General features: G+C 49.3%; 1 protein-coding gene across 4 annotated transcripts in view; it reads left to right on the top strand.

The window, feature by feature from the left end:
- LOC147185825 (prospero homeobox protein 1-like) overlaps positions 1-20,979 on the top strand; it is a 33,761-nt gene that overhangs the window by 917 nt on the left and 11,865 nt on the right. For 2 of the 4 annotated variants that reach the window (XM_086104201.1, XM_086104200.1), the window contains exons 2-5: positions 131-1,444; positions 1,540-3,610; positions 7,798-7,905; positions 16,872-17,066. In XM_086104201.1, the coding sequence (XP_085960327.1) occupies positions 1,610-3,610; positions 7,798-7,905; positions 16,872-17,066 (2,304 nt within the window). In that variant the 5' untranslated portion in view covers positions 131-1,444; positions 1,540-1,609. The remainder of the gene's footprint in view (positions 1-130; positions 1,445-1,539; positions 3,611-7,797; positions 7,906-16,871; positions 17,067-20,979) is intronic. The other 2 variants (XM_086104198.1, XM_086104199.1) reach the window with 1 other exon arrangement.

Raw genomic sequence — 20,979 nt, 5'->3', positions numbered from 1 at the left:
TATTGTATTCCACCATGTTTTTTTTGTGGATAGGAAAGGGAAATTTTATTGAGCATACGGAGTGTGTGTGTGTGTGCGCGTGTGTGTGTGTGTGTGTGTGTGTGTGTGTGTGTGTGTGTGTGTGTTTTAGACAGGTGCTGGCTCCCAAAAGACAGGTGCGAGTGCTGGTGACTATTTCCAGCTCCATTGTCAAGGTTCCTGGTGATCAAGTTTTTCCCCCCCTCCTCCCTCGTTTTCTTTTTGTTGCATCTAAAGAGAAGCTTCATCTCCTGTCAGAGATCTAAATAATACTCATGGCGATACTGAAGGTGTAATAAATTAAAAAAAAACAACAACAAGAAAGACGTCAAATTCTTCCTTCGGCAGCATCATTTCTTTGAAATTCATCCGGCATCAGCGAAAACCTAATTTCTTGTTGTCGTTTTTATTCATCTGAGGTGTGTGTATTTGTCAGTTTGGCTCCCAAAATCAAAGTAGATGATGCTGCTTTTCAGAAAGTATGTTTTTAAAGATATATATTTTGAAAAAGTGCAAAATGTTTATAATTCGCTGCTTTATCACTCGAGTTTTGCTAACTTGGCATTTCATTGGAAATTACAAATGAGTGCTTAAACTTGGTCGGAATTTTCACCTTCTTATTCTCAAAATTTGAAATTGGCAACCGACCGTGACGGTACACTGGAACGTGTTCCACAAAATTATCCAACATTCTCACAGCATTTTTCTGAATGTATTGAAAATACTTGTCGATTTTTCGATTGATCACCTCGACACCGGCGACCACTTCTGCTTTTGGGCATTTTTTTTTTCCAAAGAGCGCTTTAAGTCGCAGTTTGACCGGTGTGACCTATTCGGTTGAGCAGAATTAAGCGCCCTTGCCAGATGAAAAGGCAACCAACCCCCCCCCGCCCCCCAAAAAAAAGCAAAGAGCCGTGAGCTCGCCCAGGCACCAAAATCAATTGGCCTATTTTGCTTTTCTTCTCCAAGCCATTGTTTCCGATAGCCGATGTGGCGGGCTTATTGATCCACACGGACGGGACACTACGAGTTTTGGAAGGCCGATATTTCCGTCACCGGGATGATCAGCAGCGCGTTCTCTGGCGCAGATCATCTTAACCCCGTTTAATGTGCCCCTTCCAATTAATAGCGGCCGTGTTCTCACACACACTCACACACACACACACACAGGACACAAACGTGGAAATGAGGACAAGTGCTGAAGTCATTATCATAATTTTCTGCTGCTTTGTGTTGCGTGGGAACTGGTTCAGTGTCACGCGGCGTGTGACGGGACGGGGAGAAAATGTAGGACTTTGCCCCTGTAATGTCGAGGCGAAGGCCTAATTCTGACGCCCGTTTCCCAGAACCCCTCCGTAGGTGGTCAAATTGTCCCGGGAGGAACACTTGCCGCTTGCGGTCCGTATGCGCTTTGTATCCCAAGCGAGTAAGGCTGCAAACTTCTTCTGCTATCAATCTATTCCCACCCCCTCCTCACCCGTCACGCTAATTTATGTGCATTTGATCCCGTCCCCTCCGCAGGTGCTCAGAGCCGATACTCCCAGAGACACGTGTGGTTTTGCGGGATATGGCCCAATAGCAGCAGCCCGTGATGCCGGACCATGACAGCGACTCCCTCCTGAACAGACAGACCAAGCGAAGACGTGTGGACATCGGTGTGAAGAGGACCGTGGGCAGCGCCGCCTCTGCCGCAGCCACAGCGACCACTGATAACATCGCGCGTGCCAAAGCAGCCATTTTTAGTGCCATGAACTCTCTGAGCGCTCACTCTCACCACGGATCAGACGCCGACCCCATGGAGTGCTCTGTAGTGCAGCCGCACGGGGGGCCTGGCGTGGTGTCAGCCGGGGACAGCGAGTCAAAGTCCAACGTGCTGCGGAAGCTGCTGAAGCGAGCCAACTCGTACGAGGACGCCATGATGCCCTTCCCCGGCACTACCATTATCTCGCAATTGCTCAAGAACAACTTGGCTAAAAACGGCGGAGGGCCAGAACGAGGGGAAAGAGGTGACCACGGCTTCCCCGGGTCAGGGCTCTCCAATACGAGCTCGGACGCTCCCCAGGAGGACGCCTGCAGCAACTCTTCGCAAGAAAGCACACCTCAGGAATGCCTGTCGCCCTTCGGCCGGCCCCCCGGCCTGGCCGCGTTCGACATCGAACGTCTGAACGACGAGCACCTGCGCGCCAAACGCGCCCGCGTGGAAAACATCATTCGCGGCATGAGCCACTCCCCCAGCGTTCTGGTGCCGCCATCGAATCGCCACGAGCGCGACCACGACATGGACGGCGAGCGGGAAATGGATCTGGAGTGCCCGCCCCCTCGGTCCCAGCACCAGGGTCCCGGCAGCCCGCGAGCGGGTGAGGTGTGCGGAGGCAGCAGCCGGGAGAATAAGCGCAAGCAGCGTCTGCCGCAGCAGCAGCAACAGAGTTTCACCCAGCTGGTGTGTCAGAGGAAAGAGCAGAAGCGGGAGGAGCGGCGACAGCTCAAGCTCCAGCTGGAGGACATGCAGAAGCAGCTCCGTCAACTCCAGGAGAAATTCTTCCAGATCTACGACTCCACCGATGACTCGGAGCACAACGACCTGCATCACGACCTGCACAACGACATCGGCAACCTGTCCGAGGACAGCCCGGTGAGGTCCGACCACGGCGCAGACGACCGGGGCGCCGACGACCGGGGGGGCGACGACTTGCGCTCCGACAATGAGATGTCGGACCTGGATCCGGGTCATTTCCTGGATCGGGCACGGGCCTTGCTTCAAGACCAGTCTCTACTGAGAGACGGGGACAAAACGAGGAGAGATGGAAATGGGCGGAGCAAAGGGCAGGGAAGCCTGAGTACCTCCATGCACGCCGAAGGTAAACAGCTGGCAGAAACGCTCAAGCAGGAACTCAACTCGGCGATGACGCAAGTGGTGGACACCGTCGTCAAGGTGTTTGCCAAGCCCCCACGTCCCACCCCCCAGCAGGCATTCCCCCCACTTTCCTTACCCCCCGAAAGGTTCTCGACCGCGGTCAATGGGGACAACCCGAACTTCCACACCGCCAACCAGAGGCTGCAGTGCTTCGGCGACATCATCATTCCAAATCCGCTCGACTCCTTTGGCGGCATTCCAGGGATTCCGGGCGCAGTGAACGACCAAACCGAGGCCCTGCCGTTAGTTGTCAGGAAGACGCCAAGCGAGCATCACCACCACCATCACCAATCCTCCGCCGTGGGCGCCCACGGCGGTCACCACCACCCGTCTCTTCACCCCTCCTCACTCTCCGCCACAATGGGGTTCAGCCCACCCTCCTTCAGGCACCCCTTCCCCCTGCCTCTGATGGGTTACCCCTTCCAGAGTCCCCTGGGCCCACCCACAGGTGGCTACCCGAGCAAGGAGCGCTCCTCGCCAGATTCCATGGACCTGTCCCGGGAGACCACAAGCCTGAGGACCAAGATGGCATCCGGTCACCACCTGGGCCACCACCATCGTTCGTGTTCACCGGCGCACCCCGGCAGCACGGCGGAGGGACTCTCCTTGTCGCTCATCAAATCCGAGTGTGGCGACCTGCAGGACATGTCTGACATCTCGCCTTACTCGGGCAGCAACGTATCCTTTCTTAAAAAAATAAAAATAAAAATACAACAACAAACAAAACCCAAAAAAATTGGACTGACACTAGTACGGGTGTGCGCACAGAGCACCGAGCGTGCGCACAGAGCTCCGAGCGTCAAGTTCTTTTCGAGAAAACGGGCCAAAGTGTTGATGAATCACTCGTCCTGCCGCTTCGAAGCGGCGTCGTATTTATTTTTAGCTTCGTAAGCGCACCTTCTCGCGAGCTTTTCTTCCATCTTCCACGGCGTAGGGGAGGGGGGATTTTTAAAAGCTTTCTTATCGCATATCGCTTACTCAAGACTCGATTAGGTCCCCGCGACATTTTCCGCCCCGATTGCTTTTTTTGTTCCAAGAATAAAATAAATAAATGTCTTGAAAGAACAAGGAGGAAAATCGCATCCCGGAACTTGGCACACAATAGTGTTATACATCCTCGCTTATAGTTTAACCCCCAGTGGTGCCCTACGGATAAAGAAGCCTTTCACTACGGGAGGCTCATATTGAAGGCTGGAAGCTAATAGCTTAAAGTCCCTCCACTTTCTTTTCCGGATACCCCCTTGCCCCCCCCCCCCCCTCCTCACTACTCAACCCCTTCTTTCGCCCTCATGAAAATTAGATTCATGCCCTCGGTTATCCTTCGAAAGTCATTCGAATTCATTCCGTGCTTGATGAATCAGTCCTCTAGTTTACCTGCCTGCGTGTTTATTTAAGACTACGGGAGGCCTTGTTTTCGGCGCATGGCACCGAAGGTTCGCCCGAGGACTCGGCCCAGATGTGTATTCAAGATTGCTTGCGGGTTTTTTTCCCCCTCTCGTTGCGCTCCCTCTTATCATCCATCGCTGTTGTAAAAAAAAAAAAAAAAAAAAAAAAAAAAAGCCCACCATCATTGTCATTTCTCTTTTTCTTCATTTCATAAAGATCTGTCAACAGCCCGGGAGGCCCTTCGGCTGTTGCTTGGCAGCCAAATACTTCTTTTTTTTTTTTTCGGTGTTGTTTGTTTTCCCTCCCTGCAAACGCAACCCCCCCCCCCCGTCTTTTCTTTTGAAGCGGACGTTAACAGGTGTTTGCAGCGGGCTGTTTATCTTTCATTACCTCGCCTTGTCTTGTCTTCTGACCTAAGGCTGAACGCTTTTCCAGGGATCCATAATCCTTTACTTTTGCCGGCTCCCGATGGCGGGATGAAAAGAGAGAAAGAGAGAGAGAGAGAGAGAGAGAGAGACGGACAGTAACTGGAAGGAAGTGGAAAACAATCAAACAACAAGAACGCAGGCCAGATGCTGGGGCTTTTCATGGTTGCTTTTATACATTCTGGCTGGGCAATCTGCACTTTTTATTTTATTTTTTTTTAAATTATTGATTGCCATACTTGACGTTGAGTTTTGTGCATCCCCGCTTCATCGTTTCGCCCCCAATTTAGGAATCACTTTCGACTTCTTTCCGAGCCTCCGAGGTCAGCGACAGCTTGTCGGACATTTTTTTTTTTTTGTGAGGCACGTTCAAGTTCACCGCCGTCCTGCGCCTGTCGCCGAGCAGATGGCCTGGCGATCGCTTATTTGCTCGTTTGTCCACGCTCCAACTCTGAATATTCTTGTCCCTACACCTGGAATTAGGGAGGCAAGTGGCTATTTTGCTCTCATGACTCTGGGCTATGGGGAAGTATTGGGGGGGGGGGGGGGGGGGATTTCTTGAATCGGGTTTGCGTCCCGCCGAACTGCGGAAGCCAGCTGGTGCGAGCGCGCCATCATGACAAAATAATAGCGCCGCACACCACCCGCCCTTAAGTCCAATCACAATTACATTTGCAAGCTGTGAGGGAATTGGAGATACGAAAAAACGTCTCATCGGGAGACGTGAGGCTTTCTTAATGGTCAACTGTCGATGGCCGCGGCGGTATCGTCTCGGCGTGTTGACTTAAAAGCGAAAGATTTAAAAAGGTGACGGCGAGACGATATTCTAATTTGAGGTGAAAGCATTCGGATGGATGCACCCCCCCCCCCCCCCCCCTCCCGCGAAGCATCCCACCTTGGCTGATTTGAAAAAGAGCTGCGGGCTCTGTGTCTGAGGATCCATTGTATCCCCCCCACTCGGAGCAGATGGCGCGGTGTGGGGAGTGAAGTGCTGCTCTTTTGGCCGGGCCTGATGGAGTAACACCAGCCTGCCAGTGTCCCCCCCCCCACCCCCTCCCCTCTCCACCGCCACCGCCGGCCCACCTCCACCCACCCCTACAAGACCCTCGCTCCCTATATGCTTCTCGCTTACCGAATTAGACAAAGTAGATCGGATCTTTTAATTCATTCAGTACCAGCCAATTCTAGACCAAGTCTGAAAAGACGTTTAAAAACGTCTTTGGGAGTGAATGAGCTTTAAGGAGCCACGGCTTTGCCGTGTCACCCCAAGGCCAAGGGCAATCCAATGTAGCAGCTGATGCCCCCCCCCCCTACCTCCCCCCTCTCACAATAGTTACTGTCACATCTGGACACTTGACTGGTTTTAACAATCACCGACTACCCCGCGCCGATCATAAATAACGTCACGTCGGTGTACTTTGGCCACTCCGGTGTAAATCTTCATGAGAACTTATGACTGGAACCTGTTCTTGCTTACGATTCTTGTTTGGCAAACAACCTTCGCTCCAAACGGCAATCCGGATCCCCTCTTTCCACATCCTTATCCATCAGACGGATGCGATCAGACACATTATACGGACGTTAATTCGCCATGAAAATGGCTTGGGACGCTCTGTGGCGCAGATGTGTTTCAGCCCCCCCCCCCCCCCCCAGTCCTCTTCCCCGCCCATGTTTAGCTCGGTCCAAAGCATCGGCGGCCCTCTTCTCCTTCTCCTCCGCCTTCTTTCTGCTCCTCCAAGGCTTTGGCAGAGGCATAGAGGTTGCGTGTGAGGGGTGGAGTAGAGGGAGGAGGAGAAAGGATGTAATTGTAGATTGGAACAGGACTACGTCTCAACATGAACACCCACTAAAACCATCTCCATCCTCTCTTTGCCGCTCAGTCCACGAGGAAGACCCCATGGTTGAGGCTGATCCACGTGAGGGGTACCCAGGCTTTTTGATGGGGTTGCGGGCTATCCGCTCAAATCTTGTTTGTCCGCCGGTTAAGACGGCCAACATCTGACCATCGTATTCAGCTTGGCGCGGGTTGTCGCCAAGCCATTAGGCCTTTCTTGCCCATCGCTGGCGTTAACTGCTGTCTTTGTCTGCGATATGCAAATAGGATCCTCCCGGGCAGCCCTTCTTCCTCTTTTCGGGTGGAGGTTAGCACAGGGGAGAAGGCAAAAGGCGCTCGCTTGCTTTGACTGTGAAATGAGTCTCCGTATGTAAAGGAAAAAAAGCATCAGCTGTTATTAGCCGTGACAGCGTCGGGCCCGATACGGACGATGCTAATTACAAGCAAATTTTAAGCTTGGCGCGGCGTCGTCTTGAGCGAGCCTCTCAACGATAGCCAACCTTCAATGAAACTGTTCTCTCAACCGATCACTTTCCTACGTACCCGGTTGGGCTACGGCAAGTGATGAGGGACAAGCATACTTAGCATTTTGAATTAAAATGAAAAGATTGCCGACCAACAAGTACAACATGGACGGGGTGCTGCTCACGTTTCGACATCCCGGTGAAATTTCTGAGGAGCCACACGGCAACGAGACGGACTGACAATGACGCGACGGAACCTGGCGTGGTTGATTGCGAATTTACCCGGCTGTTCATTTCGGATACAGAAGATTAGGATTTCGATAGATTTGATCGTGAGGATTGATCCAAAAAACAATGCGACTACTTTGTTAAATACTTCACTCAAGTACAACCAAACTCAGTTTTGCTCCCGCTGCCTTTCAAAAAAAAAAAAAAAAAAAAAAACATACGCTAGCGAGCATGCTAACGTATTGTTTAAGCTAGCGTACGTTTTACCACGCCTGCGTCCATTAATGAAGTGTGTCTTGTTTTTGTGTTAAATACAGAAAGAACAACCGTAACTGATACTATGCCTTTTAATAAGGGGGGGGGGGGGGGGGGTCAGTCTTTCAATGTTAGGGACTGGTGTTAGGACTAATGTAGTGTTTGGATGGGCGGATAGGGTTCAGGGTACGGTAGGGTTAGGATAGGGACTTGTGGGTCGTAGTTAAATGCTCCATCTGAAAAATCTTGATCCTTGACGGACGCCGTTTTCAGATCCAGGAGGGCCTCTCACCCAATCACCTGAAAAAGGCCAAGCTCATGTTCTTCTACACCCGCTACCCGAGTTCCAACATGCTCAAGATGTTCTTCTCCGACGTCAAGGTGAGTCCACTGCGCTCGATTGATCCTCCATTGTAATTTTTAAAATGGTTCGAAGACAAATTTTTTTCTTCTCCTTTCAAAGACACCTGCTTTAAAAATGGGGAAGTTGCCTTCGTGACGATGTGCGAGCTTCGGTTAAAATGAACAATGCGTGCCTGTCACAAACGAGGCCCTTCCCTACCCCTAACTTGTGGTTTTATGCAAAAGAAGAAAGATGAGGAAGTCGGATGTGTTTTCCACAGCATCGGGAGCTTCAGTCGTAGTCCAAAGCTGGCTGCGAAAGGGAGCGATGGTGACGATAGGGGTTCATAAAGAAGTGGCGATCCAAGCAGGTGTAGGGAAAATGGGGAGGGGGTCTGTTTGGCATACACGGCAAGGAGGAGCCCAACTGGGAGTTTAATGAAGAAAACAAAGCTCAATTTTTAAGCTGGACTGCAAAAAAACAAGCACAACACAATAGCTGCGTGTGTGTGAGCGTGTGTGTGTGTGTGTGTGTGTGTCCCTCTCTGACCATACGGAGGGGTAAACACTGTGACAGATCCAGGCCATCTTATTCAAATCAGAAGATAAAGGTTCCCCTTTTCCCCTCTCTCAGCTGCCTCCCTCTTGGATGCCGCTGCGAACCGGCCGCGATTTTGCGGGGGTCATGCGACTTTCACTCAGCGCATCGGCGCTCGGTGCTGAAAAGGGGGCGCGCGTTTGGCGAAGCGCGTTTTGGCAGCCGCCAATGGCGCTTGGAAGGAAAAAACAAAAACAAAAACAAAACCAAAAAAAATTCCGCTCAACTTCGAGATTGAAAAGGACAGTGGGGGGGGGGGGGGCGGCGACATTTATTATTTTGAAAGATTCAAAGCGTTTTTGTTTGAGTGACTTAATGGCTGCCGAGGAGGGAGGGGGGGTGGAGTGGTGGGGAGTGGAGCTAGGATCACAGGCGACCTCATCAGACAAGGAAACAAGGTCAAGATCGTTAAGAGGATTATGAGCCACGTTGGTTTGTTTTTGTTTTGCGTTCGAGACAATGCAGCCCGAGCCTCAAGTTTGTCGACATGTATGGGAATTAGACGGACTATCGAAGAAGATTCCGCCGGCGTCGCTGTTCTCAGACAACACGGTCTTTCAAGCTAATAAGGTTTCCGCTAATCAGTCGAGGACCTAATGAACGTGGGAAGTGGGGCTGTCCGGACCACCGCGGGACACCGTTCCCCCCCCCTTCCCCCAATCCCCCTCTCACGATTAATCTCCCCCCATTTTGCGTGTGATCCTGACTTTCGACTTTGGCTACGTTTCGCAATGTTTTGACAGATGTGTCAAAAGGCCATTGTTTGGACTCGAAGATCATCCCGACTCGCTTGAATACTTTGCATTTTGATTGGCCGGTGCGGGTTAATGTGCGGTGATTAATTGCACCGGATGAAGGAACAGATTAGATAAAGATACGCAAACTGTCATTTGGTTCTTGATTCACTTAAGTCAGGAGTGTCAAACTCATTTTTGATGTTTTATTTCAATTATTGTTCGAGTGAGTGTAAAGGGGGGGTCACAAAATGATTGCAAAATATCAACGGTATTTTTATTACAAGTGACAATGTGTGACCTTTCGGGACAGATTTTAGCAAGTTGACACACACCATTTTCTTTCGAGGGCCACATCAAATAACGCGGCGGGCCAGATCTGGCCCCCGGGGCCTTGTGTTTGACACCTGTGACTGAATTAATAATTAACGTGACGTCGTTGCGTATTTCAAATTCAGTCAAATGAGCTCACATTTTAAATGTCTAAGAAAAATAATTTATGACCCCCCCATCAATCATTTGTGCCGCAGCTACGTCTTTTTTTTTTTTTTTTAATATGAATTTTTACCATAGATTGATGCGCTTTTCAGCGTCTTAGGATCAAACACACATTCACACGCAGACTTGCTAACTTGCTCACGTCACAAGTCATGGTGAACCCCGCCCTCTTCAAGACACATGTCGATACGTCGAATACTATCTGTACATTCGGGGGGGGGGGGGGGGGGTCTGCATTCAAATTCTCAATGAAAAATAAAATCAGGCCCCGGACGAACGTTTCACTGATTGACACAGATTCTGACGCCGCTGCGCAAACTCGCTCATTGCTCACCGTTCATAATCGCAAAACACCTTTATGTCAGGACCGTTGTAAAACCGTGGACTGCCAGAGTAGCAGGGGAAAAAAAAACCTCAGAGCCAAAAATCAAACCTCAAACCTCCACGCTGCCCACAATTTATGAATTAATCTTTTAGGATTCCCATCTGGGGTTCTTTAAACTAAATCGCGATGGTCATTTTTGTCTCAGGCCGACACGGTTCAGGAAGGTTACCCCTTTTTCACAGGTCACTACTCCTGTTTACCTTCTTTTTTTTCTGATGATGAAGCACACTCTATGCACCTCGTTGGGGCCAACGAGAAAGAAAAGAAAGAAAGAAAGAAAAGCCAGCGGCTGGATTTGAGTCACCGCCGCTAACAAAAGGCCGCTTTCCAGTGCTGCTTTTTTTTTTGTGTGCAGTCAGCCAATCGGCAGCCGGAGATTATCTCCCACAATTCACCCCTGCGAAAACAGGAAACGTTAGAAAGCCCCGATGACTGCGAAGGGGCTTACGAGAGAGAGAGCGAGGGCGAGAGCGAGGCCCAGACAGGCTTCTGTGTCTTTCTGCTTTTCTCTGCTGCTTGTTCTCGACGTTAGCTTAGCATGCCGAGGTCATCTGTGTGCTTTGCAGCCCATTGTCGGACGGACCAGGCGACCAAAGACGCGCTTCCATCAATTGAATGTTCAACATTTGGCTCCATGGGAATCCAAAGAGACGACATTTTGGGCAACCTAATTAGTAATGGGCAGCATGGGCCGGTTAGCGTGTTTGCCATCCAGTTCTGTAGGTTTGGGGTTCAAAGCTCAGCTCGAGCTTGCTTCCACCGACTGATACACGAGTAAAAGTATCTGAACAAGAAATATAAGCTAAGATCAAAGCTGAGGTCACTTTAAGAAATAACATTGGTCAAAGCTAAAGTCACTTTGTAGCAAATTATTTGACAAAATATGTGAACAGATCTGACATTTGCTGTACTTGACTAGCAAAAGTCATTTTCTCATCTCAAACGTACTTATTTGTTATTTTTCAGTTATAATATTCAAAAAGCGAGTGGTTAGAACTGTGATTGTGTTTTTTTTAGTTTTTTTCTTTTTTTTAATTGTAGTTGTATTTATTTAGTATGCTTCTGTGGTGTAGTTCAAGATTTGCGTGTCACGGGTAATCGGCGCTTACCTGATTTCGGGGTTTGGTCATGCGGCTGAGCCGTTTCGGCACTGCGATGTCGTTTGCAGTCTGGAGAAAGTGGCAAAGTGGACATCTCCTGAAATGGATTTAAAAAAAGCGTTTTTAACATTTTTGGAATTCATATTCAAGAAAGTCAATATTATTTAGAAGATTGTATTTAGATCAGTGGGGCATATTGTCAAGGAAAATGTTGAACTTGGCTTTTCCTTTCAAATGCTTGAAAACTAAATCAGTAGTGGTCAAAATTTGGTATGGGGGGGCTTTTTTTTTTTAATTGGCCAACCGCATATTATAATGTGAGCCCCCCCCCAAAATAAATATATAAATAAATCCAATTCTATATTTTAATCACAACATGGCCCGCATCAAAAGCTAACAAGAAAAAAAAAGCTAACATGCTAAAACACACGACTATTTGCATCCATTCATTTTTCCGAACTGCTTCTTTTTCAAATTAAAAATACAACTAAAAAAAAGGCAAATGATAAGAGAAACCACACTTTGAATGCTGAATGTTTTTAATGTTAAAAAAAAAGACAAAAACATGTCACCTGTTTCGTTGAATGTTACAAATTATTGGACTTTAAATCCACACATCACACCAAGACTACAACTCTTCGGTTTGACTAAACTGAGATTAAAACACTTTTAGTCATTTCAACAAGTTGAACTGCATTGCGGTGACCTACAGCGTACTGAATTTTACGTGGGCCGCCGTGGAAAAAAATTTGGACCTACGTTCTTTAAACCGTCCGTCGGTGTGAATGAGAGCTTGAATGTTTTGTTTGTCTCGATGTGCCCTGCGACCAGTCCAGGGTGTAACCTGTCTCTCACCCAAAGTCATCAGGGATAGCCTCTGCTTAACCCCCCCCCCCCCCCCCCTCCAGCCCAATGAGCACAAGCAGTATTGAAAACGGATTGCTGGACAGTTGGAAGTGAATATTCTGCTGGAGTGTGTTCTATTCTAGACGCTCTGTGTGTGTGCGTGTGTGTGTGCCCGTGTGTTTGCGAGCCACCTTCTATCTGCCGCTGTTAGCATTAAGAGGTGACCTTTCACAGGCTCTTGAGTGTTAGTGTGAGAAACACACTCTCGCTGTCCCTCTCTCATCTGCCTCTTAGCTCGCCACGCACGCACGCGCACATGCGTGCACACACACACACACACACACACACACACACACACACACATACATATATACGTTGCATCTCATGTGAGTGCTGGCTGACCCCTGCCAAGTCTGATTAAGAAGCCGCGGTGATGTGTTCCTTTGAGCCCAGTTCCTCCTTTTACATCCAACACTCATGTCCTCAGCTGCTATTGGGATGGGAAGGGGAGCGGGGGGGGCTAGGTTGGGAGTCTCCTCCATCCTCCCACCAGCAACTTAATGAACCAAAACTGCCCAATGCTGCAAAGGGGGACTTTGCCAAACTTGAGTGAAAGGACACGTTGAGCGAAACATATGCGGATCAAGCAAAAGTAGGACCTCGGTCTATAATTTTATGTCAGGTGCTTTGTATGGGGGTGGGGGGGGGGGGGGGGGTAGAGGCGTTAGTTCCATTTCCTCCTGAGCTGTCTCCGTAATAAAACGACACGTCGATCCGTCACTCGGCTGCCTTGTGCTGACACCAAAGGTCTCCGCTGTGAGCGATGGCTGCCGTTTTCCCCAACTCCAATTTTCAAAGCGCGTGGCTTCGGAAACCTCTTGCCGGGCAGTAATTCACTAATGTCGCGCTGCGTAGAAGAAGAACCTTCCGGGAAGGTTTACGGGACAAATGGTGAACGCTCGCCGCAGTAGAGTCAGGAATGCTAAATCTGATGTGTCCAAGATTGGATGATGAACCTCAGAGGTCCAAGTTTACCACACGAAGTAATGGAAGTAATCGATGTATTGTTTAAATGTTGGTTAATTTTTTTTAAAATGTTCTCAATGTTAAGGGTGCCACCAAAAAGTTGAAATAGTTACAGCTTATAGTCTTTTTAGAGACATTTTTTTTTAAACACAACAATAATTTAGCTTTATCTTTCGGTTTGTTAGCTTAATGCTAATACTAAATAGCTTTGACTGTAGCTTCTGAAGCTAAACAGCTTCAGTAGTTAGAACGCATACTGAACAAGAATGTAGACAGACCTTTTAAAAATACTCGGTCATGTATTCTTTATCCTATGCAAAGAACGACTACCACCACCAACGACAATATATTGCGTTATAGTTTTTTTTAAAACCAGTTATCTTTTTGGATGCCACCGCATTGAAGTCTTGCTTCAGGTGAAATTGGTCCCATCACAAAAATGGGTTGGGACGGGGGGGAGGACCGCTGCCCTACACTGCAGTTGGTCCCTCACGGGACGGTGGTGCGGTATGGATGTTGGTACCCTTCACAAATGTGGAGCTGCTTGGTAGAAAACGAGGCTATTGTGTGCATTGAAGCAGCCCCTTCCAGCCCAGCAAATATTTGGAAGTGTCAGTGGTTTGTTTGTTTGACGCGTCCATGTCACGACCCCAGCCTGCTGACTGCTCACGTTCCGACCCCGCGCCACCACAGCCGCCGCCGCCCGCCCGCAGCCCCCCCCTCCGAGCCCCTTCCCCATCCCAACGCCATTGTCCGACAGCGCTGACCTGCACCAGTCCCGCCCCTCCATCTTTCCCTCCCCACCTCATATCCCAGTTTATGCTCACCGTGCACTTTAGGACAGTCCCCCTCCAGCACCTCCCAACTCATACGCACCCTCCCGAAACCCCAAAACGATGTCAAGCGGACTTCTTCGGCTGTGATAATTCCAGCCTTTGCCGACTTCTTCATCTTCCCGCCCCCCTTTTTACAGAATCGCGATATCATGAGGAGCGTGTGCATGTTCGTGTGTGCGTCTGCGTGTCGGCGAACAATAGCCACGGCCCTAATCTCCATGTCAAAACCACTCGGCCTCCCCAGCCAGCACTTCGTTCAGCATTTTTGCCCCCCCCCTCCACACCAGGCCCCCACCCCATCCCCTACGCCCCCAATTCATTCTTCTTGCAGCACCGCAAAAAGAGCACAGAGGGGCGGTAAGGCGAGCAGATGATGCTTACAAGGGTTTTTTTTTGCAGTGGCGGGCGTTTGCTACCTATGAGGATTATATGGTCTGTCTACACATGACAACCGCTGTTTAAAGGGATAAAATCATTGCTAATTGTTAGCCGGAGTGCTTGTGGAGTTCCCTAGCGGATGATGACATTCAGGTAGAGGAGTCTATGTGGTTAATTTAAATACACAAAATGTAAATCTCACTCTTTAGGTCTATTTTGACAGTAATCTTTGGCTAGGAGTGGCTATAAACAGCTTGAATCGTTGCTAATACTTATAGTTACTACATGGTACACAGAATCACGTATAAACACTCGTATGATCACACAAATGCAAAACACAACTCTGTCGATCAACACTTTGGTTGGCTTTCCACCCTGAGCCCAAATCTTCTTTCCTATTATGGAGCAACTGCAAAATGGGATGTGGTGGCGCCCGCGTTGGCGGCGAAGCTTGCCCTCTGCGGGTTAGATCGGAATGAGCCGAATGTCAATCAAATCAGACCGTGGACAGATCAAATATTAACTCATTCAGTACTAGCCAATTCTAGACCAAGTTTGAAAAGACGTTTAAAAACGTCTTTGGGAGTGAATGAATTAAAGAACTCTCAGCCGAGTCTTTCGTATCTTACGGCCCCGCGGTACTAAAAAGAGAATACTTGTGACAATTTCATCCCACCACTGGCTTTTAGCGGACAAAAATGGCAGCGCTATAAGGGTTCGGACCATGTTAGTGTGCCTGGAGTCCTTATCTAGCGTCTGGCTTGTTTAGACCGTGTGTTTTCACAGGCGGAAAAAAAAAAGACCCGGGGACCCGCTGAGGCTCTTAATAGGTTTACTTGGCCCTATTGAATCCAGCCGAGCGGCACAGATCAGATAGCCACAGTCTTCGCTACAGCTTATCGTCCCGGCCCCTTTTCTCTCGCCCGCTTACCCCCCCCCCACCCCCTGCTCTTTTTCTTCTTATTTCTTTCCTGACCGGGAGGTGCGGAGAGGGGAGGAGAATCAGGGTGTAATTGGTGAACGGGGTTAAGTACTTGTTTGAGCCCCCCGCGGGCTGGGGCGCTTCAGATGATGACTTAATCGTTTTTCTGCTCAATTATGCGTTTGCGGACCAAACCCCGCCGCCGCTTCGGCACCCTCCATTCACCTCTCCCTCCACTCTTTGGGTTATGATAGGGGGCAGGAGGGGTGGGGGGTGGGGGGTCGGCTCCCAGCGGGAAAGATGAACACACTCTCACTTACACACAATCTCTCTTGTCTCGCTTGTCTTACTTAATGTCTCTATTATCGCCCGGCAATTTTTTCTCTTTTCTTTTTCACACCTCACATCTCGACTCCCCTGACGGGGGGGGGGGGGGGGGGGGGTGCTTTTATCCCCACGTCTTGTCTTCTTACTTCCAAATCCGACGACTTTATAAGTCTGAGACATGACGGACCTCCTCCACGTAAGCTGCAGAAACTCCATTACAGTCAGGATTACACGGACCAAAGATGTTACTACATGTTCTGGAAATACTTTTTGACTGAAGAATTTGAAATCTTTGTGTACCCCAAAGCATCATGTTGGGATCGAGATCAGAGATTTTTTTTCCCATACCGTTCCCACAGAGCTATTAGCTGTACAAGAAGTTCAGAGCCGGAAGCACACTCATTGTCAAGATGTCCAAGATGACTAAAGCAGCGTTTCCGCCTCAACTTCAACGACATTTCATTTTTCGTAATTATAATTTCAATCAGTCCAGCACTGCAAAATCTAACCCACATCTTCCTGGACATCTCAAACGTTGACTTTTGAGAACCTTTCCAACAAAGTGAGGAGCATACCAAGTATCCAAAATGTCTTGGCAAAATGATGGATTCACATTCGGAGGGATTTAAAGGCGCATTTCAAACTTTAATTTGAGAAATGTTAAGTTCTTGGTCTTGGTTGTTTCAGGAATTAAAATGTTGCAATCAGTTTAGCAGTCCAGAACACAGACCTCCAAAAAGTATGACCGTATTTTCCGCACTATAAGGCGCTTCGGATTATAAGGCGCACCTTCAATGCATGGCATATTTTGAAACCGTTTTCATATATAGGGCACACCGCATTATAAGGCGCATAGAATAGAAGCTACAATAGTGACGGAGGTTGCGTTACGCATCCACTAGCTGGAGCTACGCTAACGGGAATACAAAACAATACCGCTTTATTTATGTGGCACTTTCACAACCGCTGCAGCTGTAACAAAGGGCTTGACAGAACATTAAAAAAACTACGTCCAAGAAATCGGAATATTGATCCGTATATAAGGCGCATCGGATTATAAGATTTTGAGAAAACTGAATGCTTTTCGTGCGCCTTATAGTGCGGAAAATACGGGAACCCCAAGAATGTTCTTTTGACGCTGAGAAATTCCAGCAGAACACAAGGGAACGAGAGTCTTCGGAAAGTTCCTAGTTCTGGGGTGAAATTTAAATGCCGGCTGTTGGACTAAGTCCCAAGTTTGTTCGAGATGTACCACACCCAGAAGAGAAATGATATTTGGTGGTGTGAGGTCAAGGCTCCCATGAACCAAAGTACAAAATAGTTCTAACCGTTCCCCGGTCCTTTTTCTCTTGCAGTTTAACCGCTGCATCACCTCGCAGCTCATCAAGTGGTTCAGCAACTTCCGGGAGTTCTACTACATCCAGATGGAGAAATTCGCCCGGCAGGCCATCAACGACGGCGCCGCCGGCGTCGAGGACCTGAGCGTGAGCCGCGACTGCGAGCTCTTCCGAGCCCTCAACATGCACTACAACAAGGCCAATGACTTTGAGGTAAGCGGCAGGCGCCAACAAAAATCCAAATGATGTCGTTTTAGAAAAAAAAGGGCTTCAATGAATTATTCGACAACATTTTCAAAACAGCGAGTTGATTACATTCAGTGGAATGACGTCTCGTAAACCAACGTTTATCTTTCACCATATTGAGGTCGGGAAACGTGTGAAGTTGCTTGCCGTTGTGCTTTCGGCTTTCTGGTTGGCTAAGCGATGCTGTTTTGGAACTCAAAAGGGCAAAAAGCGGAAGAAAAGTCCAGTGACTTGATTTGTCGCGCCTCTTCTTCCCCATCTTTTGTTTCGTGGCCTTCGTGCGTTGGGAGACGCTCGCTACTTCCCCGTTGCTCATTTTCCCCTCTCGCGTGTTTGATGCGTCTTCCAGTTTTTACTGGAAGCTCTCGATGGGTAACTTCACCTTTTGGTGGGATTTTTACGACATGCGCTTCTCCTTTTTTTTTTTTTTTTTTTAAAGCCACCTTAGCTCACCGTTTCCCCTTCTCGGCGTGGGCGGAACGTCAAGATGGTTCGCACGTGTATTCGTTACAGCCACTCGCCGTTCTCCGAGTGCCCCGTGTGAGCATTTTGTTATTGCCGCATTTCCCAGCAGTGTCCCGTTCACCTCGAAGGGTACAGCCATCCCTTGGACCGGACCGAGCGTGCTGGCAAAGCATTTTTTCCCCCCGCGTGTCTGTGTCACTTTGGGGGGGTGGGGGGGCAGATGTGGGGTAGGAGGGGTGGGGTGGGGGCTTCACTGGTATCAAGGTTAAGCGTCCTACTGTTTTCGCACGAGGAAGAAAGAAAGGGGGGAGAAGGGGAAAGCGGGAGATGGATAGATAGGGGATGGAGGGTGAGAGCGGAGAGACAAAAGAGCATTGAGGGGAGGGAGGGAGGGAGTCAGGGGAGAGTGGAGGTGGTTTTGGGGGGGGGGGTAAAGAGAGAGATGACGTACTGGATAGAAGTGCCCTTGCGAGCAGTGGGAGTTTTGCAGAGCTCACACTTGAAGTGCTTCACTCCCACTTTTGTTTTTTGTTTTTTTTTTGCACCCCCCTCTCCACCACCCCCCACCCTACCCGTCTGTTTCTCTGTGTGCATTATTTGTCCACTGGGGCCACGCACACATAAACACACACACACTCCACTTTCCTGCATCCATCTTCTGTCCTCCAAAGGGAGGCTTTTGAAAGGCTTAGGGGGGGGGGGGGGGGGGGGGGCTGGCAGAAGCACTTGGATATGATGTCTCAATAAGTCTATTGGAAATTAGCGAAAAATTCGGAGAATAACTCGAGCGGCGAGGATCATTTCATGAACACACCAAAAGCCCCCCCTCACCCCCCGACTTTTCATGGACCACCTTTGAAACGAACGGCAAACTTTTGCCATTATGACTATTCCTTAAGACCCGTCGGCGTTCTCTAATAATCAAACTGGCCACCCCATTTTGCGCCGGTCGGTGTTCGGAAATTACCAAACGGGCCGTGTGCGGGACTACGCCAATCCGTCCATTTTGTCACAAATAACAGATCGGCGTCTTTCGACGACGTCACGGCGGCATTGATTAGGTCGATCTGCTAGCTGTCTTTGGACAATTTCAAAGTGTGTTGACTTGCGGCTTCCTGCCCCCACCCCCTCTCGTCACTCTTAAGGCATCCAGCACCGTACGGCTTGAAAACCGGCTGAAGGGGACGTTTTTTTTTTTTTTTTTTAACTATTTGCATACATAAATGTGAACATTTGCAAGAAGAGGTGAGGACAGGTGAATAAGTCTTTGGAGTGGTGTTTGTGTAAGGGTGGGTGCGGGGGGGGGGGTGCAAGGCTTGTATTGGGGCGTTTGAGGTGTGGGGGGGGGGGTGTTTTGCATTTTAAGGCTTTTTTAAAACGCAGGCGGGCAGGTGTCTGAGAGATACAGGAGCTGATTAGAGGCCAACGTGAGGTGTGTGTGTGTGGGGGGGGGGAACAAAAATGCCCAGCCATGCAAATTCCAACAGCACAGAAGAAACTCACAATGTTTGTGTGGGGCTTTTGTTTGTGCGCGTGGGCGTTGTTTGCGCGCATGTGTGTGTGTGTGTGTGCGTGTGTGCGACCACAAGTGTGGGAGCGTGGGCTTTTGTGTGGGACTCACGTGTGTGTTGTGTATGTGCAAGTTTTGTTCCGATGGTTCCGTCTTAAGTGTGTTGTGTGTGTGCGTGTGTGTGTGTGTGTGTGTGAGTCATAGAGGAAAACGTGGAGATGGTTGAGATGCCTGCATGTGTGGATCAGGATGCCCCCAAGGCCCGTTTTTTCTTTTTTCTTTTTCTGTGGATCTCTCCCCTTTCTCCTCCTCCTCTTCCTCCTCCTCCTCCTCCTCCTCCTGTTCCTCCCCTACCTGCCTCCGCCACCACTTGAAACAGGAGCCTACGCACATTCGCCGCACACACACGCACCGAAGTTTCCGTTCGCTCGATTCCGCATCATCAAAGTTCCATCCACCTTGGTGGCGTCTTTGGAATGAATATGTCCTCTGTTTCAGCGACACACTCGTGCGCGCACACACACTCGTCCGTGGCCTTTCTTGTTTGATGCTAATCTGCGCTGTCACTGTGTTGGCCTCATACGCTCCCCCATCTTCCCTCCCAGCTCCTCTTTTGTGGCAATTGTTTCCTCTTTTCCTTTCATATCGCTCCCTCGCTCGCCCGATATCCCTTCTCTCTTTCTCTCTCTCTCCCTTCCTTCCTTCCGTCCGTGCGTCGCCGCTCTCCTTTCATTCTTTCATCCTCCTCTCGCATGTCTTCCCCCTGCCTCGCCTTCTCCTCCTATTAGGAAAGTTTTAATGGCATAATTGTCACATTCCTTCTGGCACAATGAACACTGGACGGTAATTAAAAGACTTTGCCATTAATTACCTACTTTCCCCTCTTTTCTCCTCCACCACCCTCCCCACCCCCCCCCACCCCCAACTCTGCCGCGCCTCTCTTCTTGCCTTTCTTCTCCGCTTTCTCATTCACCGACGTCTGCCGCCATCAAAGTGCGACCCTCTGCCGGGAAAAAAAAAAAAAGCCTTGACTTTGAGCGGGCGGCGCTTTCATGTGAAGTGAAAACTCTCGCTTAGCATCCCTTTTTCTTTTTGTACCCCCCACCCATCCCCAAGCCCCCCTTTTCTCTTCTGTCTGTTTGAACCCCCCCCCCCCCCCAAATGACAACACTCATCATCTTTCATGAGACAGGAATGTGTGTGACCTGGTAATGGCTAGGAGGGGCTGCGAGGGGGTGCGGGGAGTCTGATAAAAAGACAGTTTTATGATGGCTCTGGGAAACTCTCAAATTTCCATCGGACCGACCGAGCCAAGTTTCCTCAATCTCACGCATGCACACACATGTACACACACAGGGCCATTTAAAAGAGGAAGTTACTGTGATCTCTTTGAGAGAGGATGATACCGGCGAAAGTGGTGACAGCACAGCCCAGTTTTGAGTTTCCCCCTCTTCCTCTTTCTTCCACCCGCGGACGTATTTTGGTTCAACTATTCCAGACCTGATGTTGACGTAAAAACAAAGCGCTCATCTTGTGCATCAACGGTTCCAATGAAACGTCCGCCTCTTTTAAATCTTTTCATTTGAAGACTTTCTATCCAATAGATTGTCTTCTTTTTAGGAAATGAAAGCTTCGGGTGTCAGACTACCATCGGCAGGTTGGAACAGAGAGACTGGAGGAGTCACAGAAAAGTATCGACGTGAGTGGAAGGCATTTGAGAACAAATTCTCATTTGCAATGCCAATCTGGCAGCAGACAGCAAAGTTGAAAATAAAAGGTTCTAAAGCAGAGGTGTCAAACTCAAGGCCCGGGGGCCAGATCTGGCCCGCGACATCATTTCATGTGGCCCAGCCGAAAGAAAATCATGTGAGTCAACTTGGATGAAAAAAAAGTGTCGAATTGCCA

The sequence above is a fragment of the Hippocampus guttulatus genome, chromosome 23 (assembly GCF_054856545.1).
Source record: "Hippocampus guttulatus isolate MCC_2025c chromosome 23, RoL_Hgut_1.0, whole genome shotgun sequence".
NCBI classification, from domain to species: Eukaryota; Metazoa; Chordata; class Actinopteri; order Syngnathiformes; family Syngnathidae; genus Hippocampus; species Hippocampus guttulatus.
Note: the sequence above shows the minus strand (reverse complement) of the source record. Positions and strands in the feature narration are given on the sequence as shown.